Below are 19,493 nucleotides of genomic sequence, written 5' to 3' on the forward strand. Positions count from 1 at the left end.
GAGAAGCCTAGAAGCCAGAGGAGCCCTGCCCTCACTTAGACGTATTTGATGCTTTAAGGCAATAAAGATCAGTTCAGTGTTGACACCTTTTCAATTTGCAGCCAAAGTTTTAAATTAATCAATCAATCATATTTATTGAGTGCTTACTTTGTGCAGAGCACTGTAAATTACAGATCTAAGAATTCTTCCTGAAACACATAGGACTCCTCCCCAAAGGTAGGAAAACATTGCAACCTGTTTTGAAGTCAGGAAACTTCTGTTCAGTAGAGTTTCTGAATGGGGCCAAGGTGGCATAATATTCCCTGGAGCAATACAAGTTCTCCAGCATTTGGCTCTGTCCTGTCCATCTGTTCTCCCCATCTACTCTGTCTCAGTCCACATCCTTTGCTTCAGTCAATTTGCTTTCTTGAGACCTTCCCCTCACCTAGTTTTCCCTCCCCTTACTTGGGCCTCCCTACCCTGCCTCTGAGGCTTCGTCCAAGCTGCCTCATTAGTATAAAACAACCTCTCACCTGATGATTTCCCTAGCAGTTCCTCTCTCACTTCACACCACAGCTCAACATTTGTACAATTTACATGCCACTCTTCCTCCCTTTACTCATTCTTGGAAAGATTTATGTTGATCGGGTAGTCCTCTGCCTTGTCCCACACTCTTCACCAGGGCCACCATGTGCTCTGGAACAAAGACAGTGTACCGTCCTCTTGAGAAACCAGGCAAAAGCAGATCAGTTGCAGGCTGTTAACCAGATTAGTCTTGCTTCATGCCACAAATGCACTCCTGTTGGGCTGTGGGAGAGGGCAGCAGGGACTCTGCCCGGGAAACCCTCCAGGGACAAAGCTCCCGAGCCCCGGGAATAATAGAAGTTTGAGGGAAAAGATGGAGAGAAACTTTCCCTTTGTTCAGAATCCAGGCCAAGCACGAACCTGAGCCAGCCTGCAAGAGAAAGATTTCACAGTCTAGATGTGACCAGAGGCAGGTGGAAGCTGAAATTCTTGAGGAAACTTTAACAGTATGGAGTAGAGGGATCCTCTCAGGACTCAGAGTAGGGGTCACAGGGTCCCTGGGTCAACTTCTCCAGGGAAGGCAGTTCTAGCTTTCACTGGCTGTGACACCCGAGGGACGAGAGAGGGGAGTTTACACACAAGTGGAAAAAGGGGTGGGAGTTTAAAGGTTTCACTGAGACAGGCCCAACAAATAACTTGAAACAAACTCCAGAGACTCAGGACTTGGTAGGCCCTGGGATTATTTCATCATTTATTTTTTATTCTTGCTTGGAGTGGTGAGAAACAAATCTGGCATAGAGGCAGTTAGATGTTCTTCACACCCCAATGACCTATAAAAATGCAAAATAGGCCCAAGTTAGGAAACCAGCCTCAACCTGGTGCTCCCTATCCAACACTCCTAAATTAAACTACACCCGGAAAGCGGCCAATCAGGCAATTGAGTACAGGTGAGGGACAGGCCCAGCATTTGTTAATTACCTGGGCCCAAGCTCTGCTAGGCAGTGAGTGAGAAAAGGGTCTCTGAGGAAACTGGTTGGGGTTGTGAGGGGCTGTTGAAGGGGAATATTTCCTGGGTGTTATGGCTGGTCTCTTTCACTTTCTTTGCTTCTTTTGGTTTTTGGAAACTATAAGGGTTACATGGTTGCTTGAACCAAGCCTTGACTCTTTAACTGGACAACATGAAGAGGAGGTGGTAAGTGGTTTTAGGTTCTAGTCTGTAGGTGAGCGATGAGGTCCTTTGGGTAGCTCCCAAGCATAAGGGAGTATAGGGGGAATAGTGGATTCTTAATGGTAGGGTGTGTCTCTTCTAATTTTATTATATTTTTTTCTTAAGTGTTTGATAAATATTACTAACTGACTCTATGTTTTCTGCAGACAGCTCACTTCCTGAGAGATGTTCATCCTGTGGGCCCTGGTAAATACACTATTCTTCCCTCTTCTTCTCTTTTGCCTAGGGAGCTTGCTGTTTTGCCTCTTCCACTCTCACTTGTCTTCACCCCAGATTGTTTGTTTATCCGTGCTGCAGAGACACTGATTGTGAGTGTGGGGAGCCTCCAGTTTGGAAATCCTTTCTCACTCCAGTCTGTATCTGCTGGGGGAATCCTTCTCCACTCTCTGACTTGTTCTTTCCCTTTGGGGGGGATGTATTACATAAGGTGCTGTGCCTCTGTGAGAAGCCCTCAAATGGCAGAAGTGGGGAAGGGTGTATAAGTGTGTTTACTGCTTCCCAGTGATGGCAGGCCCTTGTTCCTTGGCTGTCCATCTGTGAAACCCTTGCTCAGATTGGGTCTGCAACTGGACCCAAGAGCAGCAGGCCTGCAAAGACTCTAAACTCTCTCTGATGTGTTTAGTTCTTAGCTAAAATAAGGGCCACTTGGTGTCTATGACTCTTCTTGGAATAAGGATTCCCTAAAGGAAAGTATTCTGTTTTCCTTAGTAGTGGGAGGAGGGCTTTAGAAACAGTGTGGTTCAGTGGAAAGAGCACGGGTTTGGGAGTTAGAGGATATGGGTTCTAATCCTGGCTCTGCCACTTGTCAGCTGTGTGACTTCTCTGTGCCTGTTACCTCATCTGTAAAATGGGGATTAAGACTGTGAGCCCCACGTGGGACAACCTGATCACCTTGTATCCTCCCCAGTACTTAGAACAGTGCTTCCCACATAGTAAGTGCTTAACAAATGCTACTATTATTATTATACTTTGCCCTAGCTGTAGAGGGTAGTGCTCTGGAGCCCTACCTGTGCCCTCTTGTTACTCAAGTAGTTCTTCCTGCTTAATAATAATAATTATTCTTAAGTGCTTACTATGTGCCAAGCACTACTCTAAACTCTGGGTAGATACAAGTTAATCAGGTTGGACACAGTCCCTGTCCCATATAATAATAATAATGGCATTTATTAAGTGCTTACTATGTGGAAAGCACTGTTCTAAGCGCTGGGGAGGTCACAAGGTGATCAGGTTGTCCCACGTGGGGCTCACAGTCTTAATCCCCATTTTGCAGATGAGGTAACCGAGGCACAGAGAAGTGACTTGCCCAAAGTCACACAAATGACAAGTGGCAGAGTTGGAATTTGAACCCATGATCTCTTACGCCCAAGCCCATGCCCTTTCCACTGAGCCATGCTGCTTCTCTATGGGATTCACTCTTATCCCCGTTTTACGGATGAGGTAACTGAGGCACAGGGAAGACAAGTGACTTGCCTAAGGGCACAGAGAAGAAATGTGGTGGAGCCAGGATTAGAACCCAGGTCCTTCTGACTCCCAAGCCTGGGCTCTAGCCACTACGCCATGCTGCGTCTCTATGCCAGAAGTTCTCACCCAGAGGACAGGGCTAGAGAAAAACAGCAAATATTCTCTATTGGTTGGCATCTCTGTCTTGAGAAACAAAGAAAAGAAATCTAGTGAAACTCATGCTTCTGTTCACTGACTCTTCCTGCTTTAGATATCGTTCTTGTCTGGTTTTTTTGTATTATGTAAGCACTGGGGTATAGAGGAGACAATCAGATCAGACAGTTCCTGTCCCCCTTGGGGCTTCCAGTCTAGGAGGGAGGGAGAATAGGTATTTAATACCCACTTTACACATGGGGAAACTGAGGCAGGGAGTAGTTAGATACCTGCCATGTGAGCTTGGGCAAACCAAATAGTAGAACTGGAATTAGAACCCAGATCCCCGGAAGCAGTGTGGCTCAGTGGAAAGAGCATGGGCTTTGGAGTCAGAGGTCATGGGTTCAAATCCCGGCTCCGCCAATTGTCAGCTGTGTGACTTTGGGCAAGTCACTTCACTTCTCTGTGCCTCAGTTCCCTCATCTGTAAAATGGGGATTAAGACTGTGAACCCCCTGTGGGACAACCTGATAATGATAATAATAATAATGGCATTTATTAAGCACTTACTTTGTGCAAAGCACTGTTCTAAGCACTGGGGAGGTTACAAGGTGATCAGGTTGTCCCACGGGGGGGCTCACATTAATCCCCATTTTCCAGATCTGATCACCTTGTAACCTCCCCAGCGCTTAGAACAGTGCTTTGCACATAGTAAGCGCTGAACAAATACCAAAATCATCACCAACCCCCTTGGTCCCAGACCCAAGCTTTTCCCACTAGGCCATGGTGTCTTTTGCCCTGCCCTTCCCTTTAATATCAGATTGTGAGCCCCTTAAGGGCCAAAGACTGTGTCTAACTTCCCTCTGCAGACTTCTTACCAGAGCTAATGCATTGCTCTGCACACTCAAAGTACTTAGTAATTACTTTTAGCACTACAACTATAGCTCTTTCTTACAGATTTTCTTTGTTTCTCTCCTCTTCCCTACCCCCTGCAGAGGTGAGACTCTCTTGGACTGAAGTGTATATGCCTGTGAGACGTTGTCATACGGTCTTGAAGAGGAAGATGGGAGAATTCTCCCTTCCGGCATACCGGCACCATTTTCCTGAAAATATCTGGTGCAATTGGACCATCTGGTCTGGTCCCAGAAACCACATTCTTATTTACATCCGGGGATTTGGAGGAAACACTGACTGCGAGAAAAATACAGATAAGATTGTATTTCAAGGGGTGGCCTCTGTTGTAGAAAATGCCATCGTCTACGCTTGTTGGAACAAGGAAGTGCATGTTTTTGCTACTCAAGCATTAGCTGTCCATGTGGTCTTACTGTCCAAGAACTACTACCAGAAGCGTAGGCCCCAGCGCTTTAAAGCAAAGTATTTCATATTCCCAGACCCTGGTGTTACAACTGCAGGAAAAGAAGGTGAAGCATCTCAAGTCCCACTTCAAGGAAAACCTGGTCCAAGGACTGCTGAGCAGGAGATCTCATATTCTGCTGGTAATCGGTCCCAGGCTTCTTTGAGCCTGCACACCGGTCCAACTTCAAGAAGCCATATTCAGGCCTCCCCTCTTCTCATTCCAGAGCTGGCATCAACATGGGGAAAAGCTAAAGAAATCCAGGCCTGGGGTACTACCCAGAGTGTATCTCTGACCATGCCAGGTGCTTTCCACTCCAAATCCCAGGTTGCTGACACAGCTACTTCTTCTCTGGCTTCCCAGCCACTGTGTCACTTAGGGGAAGGACAATCTTCTGAAACGTTTGGCGAGACCACAACCAACCTGAATGCTTGGGAGAAAAATGCGCAAAGAGGAAGAAGCGTTCTGCCACTTTGTTCCGGTGCATTGTCACAGACCACCTTGCTAAGTAATCTTCATTTTCTGAGGTCCATAGAGTCCTCTGGGATGGGAGATTGGTCCAAATTGCCTGAAATTGGAAGACCAGAGAATGTAGTTGGACACGGATTGGCCCCTCCTAAAGGTGTGACACTGAACATACGTCCTAGCCCTGTGAGCTTCTTTGCTTCAACTAACTATCTGGGGGCAAGACTTCCTGAAAGAGCAGTATCCTGGGAAGAAGAGAAGATGCTAACCACCCTTTTCAAGTCGCAGGGAGGCACTCCCTGGGAGGAGGTGGAGGATATACAGACCCAGGAATCAATGAGTGATTTCCCCAGAGAATCAGCAGGGAGCTCTCTGCCCATCATCTCCTTGATCAGTGTAGTTCCAGAGGCTCTCCAGAGTGAACTCTACAGTATTCCTGGGACAAGAGTCCTGGCCACCACAGGCCTTCCACTTCAGATGGCTAATTATGTGACCTCTCCAGATGACCTGCTTCTGGGGCCTTCTGCAGCTCTTGAAACTGTTAAAAGTCCTGCTGTTGACATGTTTATTTGGAGAGAATCTACCCAAGCTACTGAAACGGATCCTACTTTGGGCACCACACCTTTATTGGAGACATCTCAACGACACACAGGTTGCCATAGAATCTCAATAAGCCCCACTGTGGGAACATCTGCAGCCAGCCTTGAGCCATCTTTTCCTTCTTTCAGCTCTAGGGATAGCCTGGATTATGATATGCCCTCTGAATGGCTCCACCCAAGTCACAGAGGAGGGGAAACTGAAGCAGACGTGATGTCTGTCCTACCAAGTATGGCAAGACCCTTCCACCTTCCTACCCAACCAGAGAGTATGGCAGAAATCAAGCCTATCCCCACCCATTACCTTGGGGAGGGTACAAACCTAGACACTGAGTGGCTTCCCCAAAGCACGGCTGTTCCCTCCCAGTCAGTCAGCCTCAAGGAGCGGGTAAAAACTGAGGGACCTCTGGTCACTCCCACTGCTTACCCTGAATTTAATGTGTCCCTTGTGCCTCCATCCCCAGCTTCCCAAACGGGATGGGAGTGGTCATTTCAGTTTCCAGATAGTCCTGTAGAGACCAGAAGAGGGACTGAGTCTGAACTAACTTTCCCAGTTCCAAGAGGGCCCTCGACTGCTTCAGAACTTCCCATCAGTCTCCATCCAGGCCTTCTTAAAACAGATCTGGAGCACGTATCCCAGAATTTAATGGCGGCTCCCATGGAAAGCCTGCCTGAAGCCAAGCTAATATCCTGCCTCCCAACGAGTTGCCCTATAACTACAGTAGGAAAGAAAGTTCTCAGTGTAAGTGAAGTGAGGCCTCTGCTCCCAGCTGCTCAAAACATCCTGGATGAGACTTTTTTTCTGACACCCATTCCCAAGGAAGCAGAAAGTACCCCGGATGAACCTGGAGCTGGCTTAAGGAACCTCTTCTTTGGTCCATCAGGAATGGGGAGCCTTGATGAGGGATTACAGAGTGCTTCTCAGCTGGCTCCAGGACTCAGCCTTTCAGGAACCACGGATACCTCTCCACTGAGCAAACCCTGCTCAGGATCAGAGCCCTGCTCCAATTTGGCTCCTCTGTCTGCCCACATTGGAGAGAGCCACCACAAACCTAGAGGTGCATCGTTGAGAAACCATCTGGGGACCAACAGGCTACAGGCTGAGATCCAGAGTGGTGAGGGGACCCAAGTGCGGACTCTGAGGTTCCCTAGCTCTATGGTGCAGGAAGCATGTGGGTGGAGAGACTGCCTGCTGAACTTTTCCACTCACACTCCGGGACACAAAGGGGATCAGGCTGTGTGCTTTGCTGCAGTGCCGTTGCCAGTTCTCTCTGAAAATACGATCCCTTTGGAAACAGAAACTCTTCCCAGCCACTTAGGTAAGTGAGACACCTTTACTTTCTCTGTCTCTTCTTCAGCGCTTAGAACAGTGCTTTGCACATAGTAAGTGCTTAATGCCATCATCGTTATTATTATTACTAGGACTTTGAATATTTCTGCTCTCCCTAGAAGCAGTCTAACAGGATACCACCCCAAAGTCCTGAACTTTCCCCTTCCCTCTCGGTGCCCGGGAGAAGAAGGTGTGGGATTCAAGTCTCCTCAGACTCTAGAATGTAGTGCCTCAGAGCACTACTGGATCTGCATTAAACCCAATCCAGCCTGAGGTGGAAACCCCATCTGGAAGAGCTAGAGGCGAGGGCCAGGTCAACTGGCCATCTTGGCCAGGCTAGCCCTGATTCCGGGGCAGCCCTGACCTGCTTATCAAAATCCACGTCCGGCCTGACTAAACCAGGATGAGTCATTGAATTCCTTACAAGTCCAGTGCTTCCCCCAGTGTGAAATAGCAGCTTTCATGTAGGTGAAAATTGCCTGTCACCCTCTGGCACTTAGGGGTCAAATTGGCCTCAGTGTCAACAGCTTGTCACCTCCTGTCCAGTGAAGAAATTATCCAGGACTCTGCTCCCTACAGCCCAGCAATTTTCTTTGTGGAGGCAGCTTCTGGGATGTTGGATTAATTTTAGCCCTTTAAGACAACCAGAGATAATAGCCTGTGGCACCTCCTCCTGCAGCGTCAAAGCTTTTTCCCAAGCTACAGCCTGTAAAAGAGCAGGGCTATCCTGTGTGAATGTATGAGGGAACTCTGGCCTTCTGGTGGGCACAGGAAGCGGGAATGTGATAAACATTTAGGGAAGGCTAATACCGTCCCTATTCTTATTCCTAATCCCAGAGACAGCAAAGGGCTGCTGTAGGCTAGTGTGGGCCTGCAAGACTTTATGCTGCCTTTTTATCCTGTGGGAGGTTCCCAAGGCTGGTGAATCATACAGATATGACCTGCCTCAGTGGGGAGAACAGTCCTGAGAGCATCACAGTGGCCTCAAGATGACAGGGCCTACTACAGATATTGGTCTAAAAGTTGCTAATCCTGTATTCTCTAGACTTTTTTTTAACTTGTACTATCCGGGGAAAATAGGTAAACTAACATTGCCCCATCCATTTCTTATTCTACCCTATTTGCAGCTTAGTCCTAAACTGAAGAAGATATCCTGCCCCTCCTGACATTTTAAATAACAGTTGATCCTTTTAAATAACATAATAATAATAAAAAATAAAATATAAATAAATAATAAAAATAAAATAAATAAATAATAAATAAAATCCTTTTAAATAAGTTCCTTTTAAATAACAGTTGATCTTAAGGAAAAAAACTCTGGAGAGGTCCTGAGACAATTCTCTCTATTACTGAGTACTAAAATAATGCCTGAATTATCTTTCTTTCCAATCTACTCCTTTCCCATCATACATAGTGTCATGAGAGGCGAGGAACAGATCCACTGATGGTGGTATAGCAGACAAGGACCAAGTTTAAGTACAACAGCTGTGTCCAGGCTGAGTTTTCCCCCAACCCTGCTTACTGATAGAGCTGTCACGGGTGCCTTTGGGGTGTGACAGAGGTGGAATTAGGGCTAACTGGGGATTAGTGAGGAGCCCTGTTCCCAGAACTTCTTCCCAGTTCCGGTTTAAGGGTTCGGATGTGGAATGTTGCCTGGCAGGGTCTGGCATACTAACCACAAACCCCAATCATTTGTACTGGACTGCTGTGGTTCTCTCACCAGAGATAGAGAAGCAGCGTCCTAAACTAGAGGAAATGTGTTTAAAGTGCCCACCTTGAGTAAAGCAAGGTCTGGGTGGGCCCCTGAAATGAAAATCACTATCAAGTCTTTTGTAACTTCTTCCTTCTTCTAGACTGATGTGTCTGTCTGTCTCTCTCCTCTCTCTCACTCTCCTTCCCCCCAATCCCCCCTCTATCCGCTTCTCTCCAGAGGTGCAGCAAGCTGGGTTCTTTAAAGTTCTCCCTGTGAGAAGTTGCCACGTGGTTTTCCCGGACGCATTTGGAGAATTTTCCCTGACTGGGAGTCTCAACCACCTTCAAGCCAATATCTGGTGCAACTGGACCATCTGGGCAGGTCCTGGGAAGCACATCATAGTATATGTCAAAGGGTTTGGGGTGCCTGAGAGCTGTGGGGAGAATCAGGACATTCTGGTGTTTCAGGGTGTCTTTTCGAGTGTGGAGAGGAAAGCTGTCTGTGCCTGTGAGACTCAGGGCACTCTGACATTCGCTTCCCAGGCTTGGGCTGTCCACATCCTACTCTTCTCCATGGGCTCCTCCTTCGGCCATGCCAGCCGGTACTTCCGTGCACGGTATTATGTGTTCACAGATCCGGGGGCAGAAGAAGCTCCTAGACGTGCCTCTGTCTCTCATGCCGACCTTGATTATGCGAGGACTCGTGCTAAACTAGCTGGGTGGCAGCAGCCTGCGAACACCCTGATGTGGAGAAATGATGGGCTGAGCCACAGAAACCAACTGGTAAAAGAGTTGCCCAAGCTGAATGACAAGGAGGAATTGTGGGTGCCCGGGAGCGATGGCATCCTGGATGATGAAGGTGCTCTACGCCGCCTCCGTCCTCTGCGGCCTCAGGGGCTGGCCTTAAAGGAGCAAAGCCCAATGGCCCAAAGCTTGTTGAAGCCAACAGAAAGTGAAAAGCATTCTGGAGGTGAAGACTCTATGACCCTAATGAGCATCCCAGCCTCAAATCGTTCTCCAGCATTTCCCGCTGGGAGAGAAGCTGTCGATCCTGGCGTGACTCTACCCTTCCCAGGACATCCTTCCAAGACCCTTTCTCTAACCGATCTGCTCTCCCTTCAGATCCCAAAGCCTGAAGGTATTCCCAGAGCGGGCACCCAGGTGAGACTAACACAACAAATGGGTGGGCCTGAATCTGCTTTGAGGACTGTAGAGGCAGGAGAGCGAGGGTTGACTAGGAGACTTGCTCTAACTAGGACTTCTGTCCTTTATTCATCCTCATCCACTGTGGCACCAGGGGACCTCTCAGAAGGGCTAAGAGTTCATTCCTCCCAAGTTTCCAGCAGCGGAGTGCTCTCAAAAGGGGAAAAGATCCCACCAACAAGCTCTGGGGCAGCTGAGTGGGTGACTGGCCCCCTTACTGATGTTGAAGAGAAACAGCTGCCCCTGACCTTGACGACTGGACAAGATTCAGGCAATGGCAAAGCCCCTGACGATGGAAGCCATACTGCCCAACCTAGTCCCAGAGGAGAAAGAGAAGATGGATCAGGTGTTCAGCCATCTGGCACACTGGGAAGCATCCAGTGTCTTCATGTGGAGCTCTTGGATCTGGAAACCACTAGGACCGATCTGATCACAAATGATCTCCCTTCAGGAATGTCTGTTAGTACCCTCCAGGCTGTTTCTACAACACCCCAACCTGAAGCCGGCCTGGGCCCCAAATCTAAGATCTCTCCCTCCCCTGGTGTGGGGGTGAAGAATGTGGCTCCTAATCATTTTCCAGGACATACAGGTACAGTAAACAAACTGGGGTCTGGCTTTATTTCTAGTGGTTGATGGGAACTCTCAAAAAATACTATTGAATGAATTGGGCCTAAAGGAGTGGATGGATCTGTAGCATTCTTTCTCCCTCATCCCCACCCCATGGCCACCCATCAATGGTATTTATTGAGCACTTACTGGGTGCAGAGCACTGTAAAAAGCACTTGAAGAGAATAATACAATAGTTGATAGAAATGATCCATGTTCCTCAAAGGAGCTTACAATCTAGTTGGGGAAAGAGTCATTCAAATACAGATAGGGGAGTGGCAGAGTATTATGAGGATGTGTTCATAAGTGGTGGGGGTGGTGGGAGTAACAAAGTGCATAAGGGGCATGGGACCAAAGGTGTAGATGAAGCAGAGGGGAGGGTGAATAGGGTGGGGAAAACTGGGAAGTTTGTCAGGGAAGGATGAAATACAATTTTTAGTAGCGATTTGAAGAGGGGGGCAGGAGGCTGTGGAGTAAGGGGGTCAAAGATGACTGAGGTAGGATAAGTGGGTTGGTGTTAGAATGAAATGTGCAGGGTAAGGGGCTATATGGAGGGGGAGAGCTCGAGTTTTTTTAAAGCTCATGGTAAGGAGTTCTATTCCATGTGGAGATGAATGAGCAGCCACTAGAGACTTTTTTTTTTTGAGTGGACAGATGTGAAGAACTCTTTTTAATCTGGGCCCCAGAGTCAAGTAAGGACTAGAGAGGGGAAAGACTGGAGACAGGGTGACGGAGAAAGTTAATAAAGTTGATAAAGTCGGAGAAGCGACATGGCCTAGTGAATACAGCATGGACCTTCTACTTCTGTAAAATGGGGATTAAGACTGTGGGCCCCATGAGGGACATGAACTGTGTCCAACCTGATTATCATGTATCTATCTCAGCACTTAGTGCAGTGTGTGGTACATGGTAAGAGCTTAAATACCATAAAAAAGATATGGGATACAAGTACTTGGACCAGTGTGATAGCAGTTTGGATAGATCCCCTTCTAGACTGTGAGCCCGTTGTTAGGTAGGAACCGTCCCTATATGTTGCCGACTTGTACTTCCCAAGTGCTTAGTACAGTGCTGTGCACACAGTAAGCACTCAATAAATATGAATGAATGGGGGAAAGAGGCAGGCTCTAGGGAAGGTAGAACAGGTATACAGGATTTGGTGACAGTGGGTTGACTAAAGAGATTAGTTGAGGATAATATCAGGGTTATGGGTTTGTGAAATAGGAAGGATTGATGGTGTCTACAGTGATGGGGAGATGATATGGATGGGAAAGCAAGGAGCTCTGTTTTGGATTTAAGTTTGAGGCATCCAAGTAGGGATGTCCTGATGGGAGGAGGAAATCCATTTCTGCAGAGAGGGAAATTTGGGAGCCATCCATATAGAGATGATAGTTCAAAGTCGTGAGAGAAAATGAGTTCTCCTCTTTTCCAGGCCTCAGGTGCATTTCCCATCTCCAATTTAAGAATACCAGGTCTTCCTTACTCCCTTTGAGTGCCCCCTAAGGATTTTCCTGGTTTCATTTTCCTTAGTGGCTTTAAGACAAAGATCTGGCCTAATCCAGCCAAAAACTCTCCAGCACATAGAGAAATGTGGGGATGGTAGGACTAGAATTCGATTCCTTTTTTAGAGTGACCTAGTTACCTACACCTTGAGTTTTCTGATTTTCTTTTTCTCAGCATTTGGAAGCTGCAGTCTTGGTGAAGCTCTGCTACTGAGAGCTCACCTCCTCCAGAAGGCCTTCTCAGACTGTGAGCCCACTGTTGCATAGGGATCGTCTCTATATGTTGACAACTTGTACTTCCCAAGCGCTTAGTACAGTGCTCTGCACACAGTAAGCGCTCAATAAATGCGATTGATTTCCTCTTCCCCTCCCCACAGCACCTGTATATATGTTTGTACAGATTTATTATTCTATTTTACTTGTACATATTTACTATTCTATATTTTGTTAATGATGTGCATTTAGCTTTACTTCTATTTATTCTGATGGCTTGACACTTGTCCACATGTTTTGTTTTGTTGTCTGTCTCCCCTCTCTGTAGACTGTGAGCCCATTGTTGGGTAGGGACTGTCTCTATATGTTGCCAACTTGTACTTCCCAAACACCTAGGACAGTGCTCTGCACACAGTAAGTGCTCAATAAATATGATTGAATGAGTGAAAGTGGGGGGATGGAAGAGGAAAGCCTCCAAAATGACTATTTCCTAACACTGGGTCAATCATCAGTTCAGGTATTCGTCATATAGGAACAATCAATGTTATTTAGAGGGTTTTGGTTTTTGGTGTTTTTTTTTTTTTATTGTGTGTGTGTGTGTGCATGTAGTATTTGTTAAGCACTTACTACCAGTCATTGTACTAAACGTTAGAGTAGGCACAAGCTAATCAGGTTGGACAACGTCCATGTCCCACGTGGGACCAACCGTTTTAATCAGCATTTTACAGATGAGGTAACTGTGGCACAGAGAAGTTAAGTGGCTTGCCCAAGCCCACATAGCAGGCAAGAGGCGGGGCAGGGATTAGAACCCAGGTCCTCTGCTTCCCAGGTTCATGCTCTTCCCATTAGGCTATGCTGCTTCCTCTACTGTGTGCAGAGCACTGTACTCAGCCCTCAGGGGTGGGTGGGGAAGAGGGGAGAAAGCACAGTACAACAGAGTTTTTAGATTATACCCATATACCCATATTTTTAGACTGTGAGCCCACTGTTGGGTAGGGGCTGTCTCTATATGTTGCCAACTTGTACTTCCCAAGCGCTTAGTACAGTGCTCTGCACACAGTAAGCACTCAATAAATACGATTGATGATGATGATGATATACCCACAAGGATCTCCCAGCCTACAGGACTGCACTAGTTTGTAGTCTACAACAGTATCTCAGTACCACCTCCAAATCTGTTGACTCTCCTGCGACGGGATTTGAACAGTGACTACCGTTGGTTATGTAACTTCAGGGCTGCTGGAAGATGATTATGGGAGTCTGGCTGACCACAAACCCCACTGTACCTCTTACAGGCTGGAACTGGTCATACGGAGCTAATTACTTTGCTGGTATAATTAGGCTATAATAGGAACCTTTTATGGGAACAGCAGGGCCTTTGGGCTCTTTTGCTAGTCAACCAAACCAGAGAGCTCAAAGGGTAGCTTAGGAAATGTCAGCTTTTCTTAAGAGCGTCAAAGCCAGAGGAAATCTGGGGGGAAAATCTAGGAAAAGGGATCTTTGATCAGGAGGGGTCAATCAATTGTGTTTATGGAGCACTTACTGAGTGCAGAGCACTGTACTAAGCACTTGGTGGAAAGGAGAGCTGGGAAATGTGCCTTTAGCCAGCCTCGGGCCACATCTTTTGTCACAGGCTCTAAGATCCTGACCTTCTGGCCAGTTTTTGTCATTCAAACTCTGGGCTGTAGTTACTGTATGCAGTAAAACAAGTCTGTTTATGCCCTTACTCTGCCCTTGCACAAGTTCTTCAGTGTTGGCATCGGCTATGCGTAATATCCAGTAGGTTTTGGAGCCTCAGTGCTCTTGTCAAGAACTTTAATGAAATCTTTGTGCCTGACATATTAAGGAAATTTTTTAAAATGTTGTTGAGTGTTGCGGGGGTGAAGAGAAGGGGAAGGAACAGATTGGGAGGGAGAAAAAGGCAACAAGAATGATCCCACAGAGCACGGCGAATCCACCACTTAAACGGATCATAATGTAGAAGCCAGATTTGTTTAAAAAAGGCTACTGTTCCTCTGCTGCTAGAAAGAATATGCAGAGTCAATTTTCCTGTCTTCTTTCTCCTTCCACCCAACACAGCTGCAGTAACTCTCTTCCCAGATCTTGGGAATGCCTCCGTCTTAGAGTCGCCACACAATCCTGGAGGTAAAGTGCTTTCACAAAAGGGGAAAAATACTCTGGCTTCAATGTCTCAACATGATTAAACCCCCTGAAATGTGATTGGCCCAGAATAATGCCAATGCTCACTGTTGTCTAATTCCTGTCAACACAAGCTTTAAGTGAATCTAAACTTGTAGCTCCCAATTTTTCTACCCCCTCTACAACATTTTCAACTTTTCCCACTACCTTGTGCCTCCTAAAACTTATTTGGGCCAAGCACCCATCTGTCTGCAATTTCTTGATTATAATTAGGGTCCAACTTTTTAAACGTTTTGGGGTGGAAATGTATTCAAATAAACTTTGCTGTGCTAAAGATACTGGGTCTGAAGATTAACATAGATTTGTGCATTAATTCTTGATTCTGGCCTCATTCCTGGTAGATGTCTTGTTTGAAGTTGTTGTTGAACTGGAACACCAAGCACAGTTGCCAGTGGGTGAGTCTGGAGTGGAGAAATCTCTGGTGGAATCTATAAAGCAGGAGGTAAGAGAAAAAGAGGTGTTCAGGCAAGCTGGGGATTTCCCTTGTCTACAAGCTCTCAAGCACTTTCCTCAATTAACTTGGTAAAATATGACACCTAAGTACATATCAGTAACTTATATTGTCTGTCCCCCTTTCTAGATTGTAAGCTCATTGTGCGTTGGGAATGTGCCTGCTAAATCTATTGAATTACACTCTCCCAAGTGCTTAGTACAGTGCTCTGCACTGAGTAAGCACTCAATAAATAGGATTTATTTTTGTTTTAGCTCTTATCAAGATGTTGTTAGTCAATCAGTGGTATTTGAGTGCTTCCTATATGCAGAGCACTGTACTCAACACTGAGTAGAATATAACAGAATTAGTGGACATGTTCCCTACCCTTAACAAGCTTAGTCTAAAGGAGGAGACAGGCATTAGTATAAATAAATTATTTAATTTAATATAATTTAAGGATAGGTACAAAAGTGCTTTGGGGGTGGGGCAAATATCAAATATCCAAAGGTCACAGATCAAAGTGCATGGATGATGCAGAAGGGAAAGCGAACCAGGGAAGAGTTAAATTAAGGAAGGTCTCTAGGAGGAGATGTGACCTTTAATAAAGATTTGAAGGTGGAAAGAGACTGGTGATCTGGCATATATGGAGGGGGAGGGAGTTACAGACTAGGGAGGATGTGGGGAAAGTACCTTTTCCATTCCTTCTGGGTCACAGGTACACTTTTCTGGCTCTCTAAAAAAAAAAAAAAATAACAAAGGTGTGTTTCTCCTTGCACTCATTCTTCTGGACCAGTCTTGATCTCTAGTAAATGGGGGGAAGGAGGTGGCACTTGTTGATATTCTGGCCTCCAAAATCAATCTGCCCCCCCCATCAGATAGGCAGTTGATATAACCCAACAGTAAAAGAGCAGTGTATTCTAGTAGATTGAGGAGAAAACAGTGTCTTCCTTCAGCCTTTTCTCCCCTCCTTCACAAAACCAGTCTGGAAGTTCCAAAACTAAACCAGAATACAGCTCTTTAAGGAGAGGGGAAAATCTGGAGCTAGGCGGCTTGTGCATTTAATCCCACTTTGACTTTAATCTCAATATGATCAACTTTCCCTCTGAAGATGAATTTAGTGGACCACTTTTGCAGAGACAAGCAGTAGCAAATACTTCTAATGTTGCTACTGGTGGTGAGAAGTTCATAGTAGAAGTCAAAAGGGCAAAGTCACTGGTGTCTTGAACCTTTGAATGTGACAATGGCAGGACTGTATCTCTAGCAATTTTTAAGGAAGGAACACCAATAACTGTAGAAATGCAAAGATGCATAAAATTCAACGTCTGTAGTAACACTTCTCTTTCTAGATCTCCGAGAACCTGAAGTTTCTGTCTCACAAAGTTGATGAGATGAAACTAATGGAGATTAAAAGGTGTGCATATGTTCTCAGTTCAGCTATCACTCATTACATTTTTCTTTTCTGAGGCAAATGAGAATTTTAATCACAGATTAGCTTTTTATATATCACGAAGGAACATACTTCTGAAACCAGGGCTCTAAGCTTGGCATAAACTTTTTTTCTGGGGGTGGAGTGAGATCGTTGCTAGGAAGAATGCCCTGGGCCTGAGCTGGCAATGTGGATAGTCTGCATTTCTGAGTAATGACTTATATGGGTCACTAAAACTCTAATTTTCTCTTTGCATGGTTAAATAGTCCAATATACAATTCTGTCAACACAGTCTGGGGGGGTGGAGGGGAGACTCAAAGAGAAATACAGTGATTTGGGGGGCTTTGGGTCCCAGAATAATACACATCCCTCCTGAACTCTTTCAGTTTAAAATGTAGCTTAAATCTGAAGTAGTTCTCTACCTTTCTTCCTCCTCCTCTCATCTCTGCCCAAATGCAAACAGAAGAGATGCTGCCAATGTCTCCCTCACATTCTGGCTGCACCTAAGAGCTGGGGAGAGGAACAGGTCCGACTCTCTGCTTTCCCAATTACATGTGCTGGCTGGCCATGGTCTACATGCTCAACTGAAGGTGCTCATTGGCCACTCAGTAGGGACTCGACTAAAGCTGAGGTCCCTCACCGTTGAAGGTACAGACTTTATTCTGACAGTTTACTCTTCTCTGAAGTGGTGGGATTCATCTAACACAATGGTAGGGTAGTTGCAAGTCCACTCTTACCCTTCATTTTAAACCTTGTGCTCCCTCTCCTCCTCTCCCTCTCCTCCTCCTCTCCCTCTCCTCCTCCTCTCCCTCTCCTCCTCCTCTCCCTCTCCTCCTCCTCTTCCTCTCCCTCCCTAGTGCTAGGGTGGATACAAGCCATTCAGGTTGGGCACAGTCCCTGTCCCACATGGGGCTCACAGTCTTAATCCCCATTTTACAGATGAGGTCACTGAGGAAGTGAAGTGACTACCCCGAGGTCACACAGCAGACAAGTGGTAGAACAGGGATTAGAGTCCAGGTCTTTCTGACTCCCAGGCTTGTGTTCTGCCGCCTAAGCCATTCTCCTTTTCCACACACTCACCCACGTGCATCCTCTCTCTCAGATGTGAACGAATGCAAGATTGGTTTAGAGATATGTGGCAATGAGGCTGAATGCTTGAATGGAGTTGGCACTTACTTATGTCGCTGCAAAGAAGAGTTTGAAGACTATTCTCCTCTGCAGACTGGCACCTTATGCGTCTATGCCCCACAATCAGGTATTTCCCAACTGCCTTTTCCCTCAGAAGACCATTATATTGGGGTTGCAGAGGTCTTCCCATGACCTAATGGATTCAATTTCTTCTAACACTGATTCAGAATATCCTCCTGGATTTGTCTGGACAACACTTTGGGTGAAGCAGAGTAGCTTGAACAAGATAACTGTGTTGGCCACATGGGTTGTGGTACTGAATGAGGAGTGACTAACCCATTATTGCAGTCATTCCTTTGGCACAAAATCACAAAGGTCTCTCCTTTAAGTTGTTGGTATTTCCGATGCTACTAGCCAGCCCTCCTCCACAAAAGATTTCCTCCCTGCTCTTAGACACCACCAAAGCCATACTTGGTTTCAGTTTTGCCAGGATGAGAAGGCAAAACCCTTCATAGAACTTAGTTTCTCTTTTGTTGTAAAAATGGGTTTTTGGTTTGAGAAACCGAGGGGTGGACTGTTGTGGAAAGGGAACACTATGCCACAAAACTAATTTTCTTTATTTCTTTCAGGGGTCAGATTTCTCTTCAGCTACTTGGATGTTGTAGTAGGTGCTGTTGTGTTCACTGCCATCCTGTTGATGCTGATCATAGGGATTCTATGGCTGTTAACTAAAGCCAGAGCTAAGGGCGGTGTCTTGAGTCTCCAGGAAGAGGTGGCCACATCTGAGAACGCACCTCCAACACCACTGGCCCAGGCAGAACCTTCTATTGACCTGAGACTGCTCAGTGGACATCCAGCTTTCAGCCCCTACCAGCCCAAGCTCCGAGCTAAAGTTTCAGACTGGTCGTTGGCACAGAGAGCCTATCCAAGTGAAGGCTTTCATGTGTCTGTGGAAAGATCCCAGTGCCTGTAACAGGGGATGGAGGTATCTCTATTGGCAGTAAGATGCCACCCCTGTTACAGATGAGATGCAGCATTCTCTGGCATGGACGGTTAGTCCTGCTCTCCTTCATTGCTGAACTGGGGCGGGAATAACCCTGGTTCTAGCCATGCTCCTGCTTTCCCTCTGAGGGGCTGCCCTGGTTCTTTGCTCAAGATTCTGGCTGGAGCAAGGGAAGTGGTGTAGACAAGGATCTTGTGTTATAATAACCATGTGTGCAATCCAATTGACCAAGAAGCTGGCCCTGTGCCACACAAATATGGGTCCTGGGTGGAATCGGGGAAAAGGGATGTAGCTGCTTCTGTATACGGCAACCTTGTTTTTAAACATGGAGGGAGGCTGGTGGAATTACTTCTCATTTCTCACACGTGAGTAAACTCTATCACCAAGCAATGGCTACTCAATCTCTCCCATACCAAGTTGAAATTTCTGTTGTGCATCTCTCTCTTTCTTCTTTCTCTTTCCCCTCCCCTTCCTGGGTAGGAGAAAAGCTAATGCTTCTAATTCCCTTGGGTGGGGGTTGCTGTAAGTTTCAGTTAAGATTGCTTCACTTTTCCTCACCTAGGCAGGTTGGGGATGGATCGGTGGATCACTTAAGTTATTCTCAGGGGCAAATGTGCCTGACTGTCCCTCTCCCTCACTCCTGGGATGCAGGTGTTTTTTAAGCAGTTGTATCTGACAGGGCAAAACTCAGTTTCTAGAAGTGGTTCCCCTGTGGGGCAAGTTCCCTTTATTATTGACTCCAAATAAAATAAAGCAGATTTCTCTCGTAAAACTGACCCATCTTTGTTCTAAGCTCTGCTCTGGCCCAGGCTGTATGTGCCACTTCTTTGGGGACCGGCTTCAGACTTTGGGGTGTTTGAGTTGAGGATGCCTGTTCGTCCCTTCCATGCTGTCCAATCTCATCCTGGTACCCCGCACCCACATATAGAGCATTGTGTGATGTCACCACAGGTTCCATGTTCTGTACCATGGTATATACATGTATCATGTAATGTCATGCAAAAGCTTCTTCAAACTCCTGT

The 19,493-nt window shown here is 46.4% G+C and overlaps 1 protein-coding gene and 1 long non-coding RNA gene across 2 annotated transcripts; one reads left to right on the top strand and one right to left on the bottom strand.

Annotated features, from left to right (window-relative positions):
• Window positions 1–1,540: 1,540 nt before the first annotated feature.
• On the top strand, window positions 1,541–19,261 carry LOC119932310. The gene is made up of 10 exons (XM_038751426.1): window positions 1,541–1,696; window positions 1,879–1,918; window positions 4,320–7,058; window positions 9,000–10,553; window positions 14,362–14,427; window positions 14,823–14,923; window positions 16,261–16,325; window positions 16,804–16,988; window positions 17,443–17,595; window positions 18,098–19,261. Exons 1-10 carry the CDS (start codon window positions 1,583–1,585, stop codon window positions 18,439–18,441), a joined length of 5,361 nt encoding a protein of 1,786 aa, XP_038607354.1. The 5' UTR covers window positions 1,541–1,582; the 3' UTR covers window positions 18,442–19,261.
• LOC119932311 lies at window positions 5,107–19,324 on the bottom strand. The gene is made up of 4 exons (XR_005452301.1): window positions 19,249–19,324; window positions 15,605–15,647; window positions 14,761–14,909; window positions 5,107–5,246 (listed from the first exon to the last, which is right to left on the bottom strand). It is a non-coding gene; the product is annotated as an uncharacterized LOC119932311 (long non-coding RNA).
• Window positions 19,325–19,493: the final 169 nt, after the last annotated feature.

This window comes from Tachyglossus aculeatus, chromosome 9 (genome assembly GCF_015852505.1).
Source record: "Tachyglossus aculeatus isolate mTacAcu1 chromosome 9, mTacAcu1.pri, whole genome shotgun sequence".
Lineage (NCBI taxonomy): Eukaryota > Metazoa > Chordata > Mammalia > Monotremata > Tachyglossidae > Tachyglossus > Tachyglossus aculeatus.

Bases quoted from the DNA above. Each gene is read 5' to 3' on its own strand.
- LOC119932310 (XM_038751426.1), top strand. From the start codon at position 1,583: ATGGCTGGTCTCTTTCACTTTCTTTGCTTCTTTTGGTTTTTGGAAACT. The intron at 7,059-8,999 runs GTAAGTGAGACA...GCTTCTCTCCAG, and splicing joins AACTCTTCCCAGCCACTTAG to AGGTGCAGCAAGCTGGGTTC. The intron at 16,326-16,803 runs GTGTGCATATGT...AAATGCAAACAG, and splicing joins AAACTAATGGAGATTAAAAG to AAGAGATGCTGCCAATGTCT.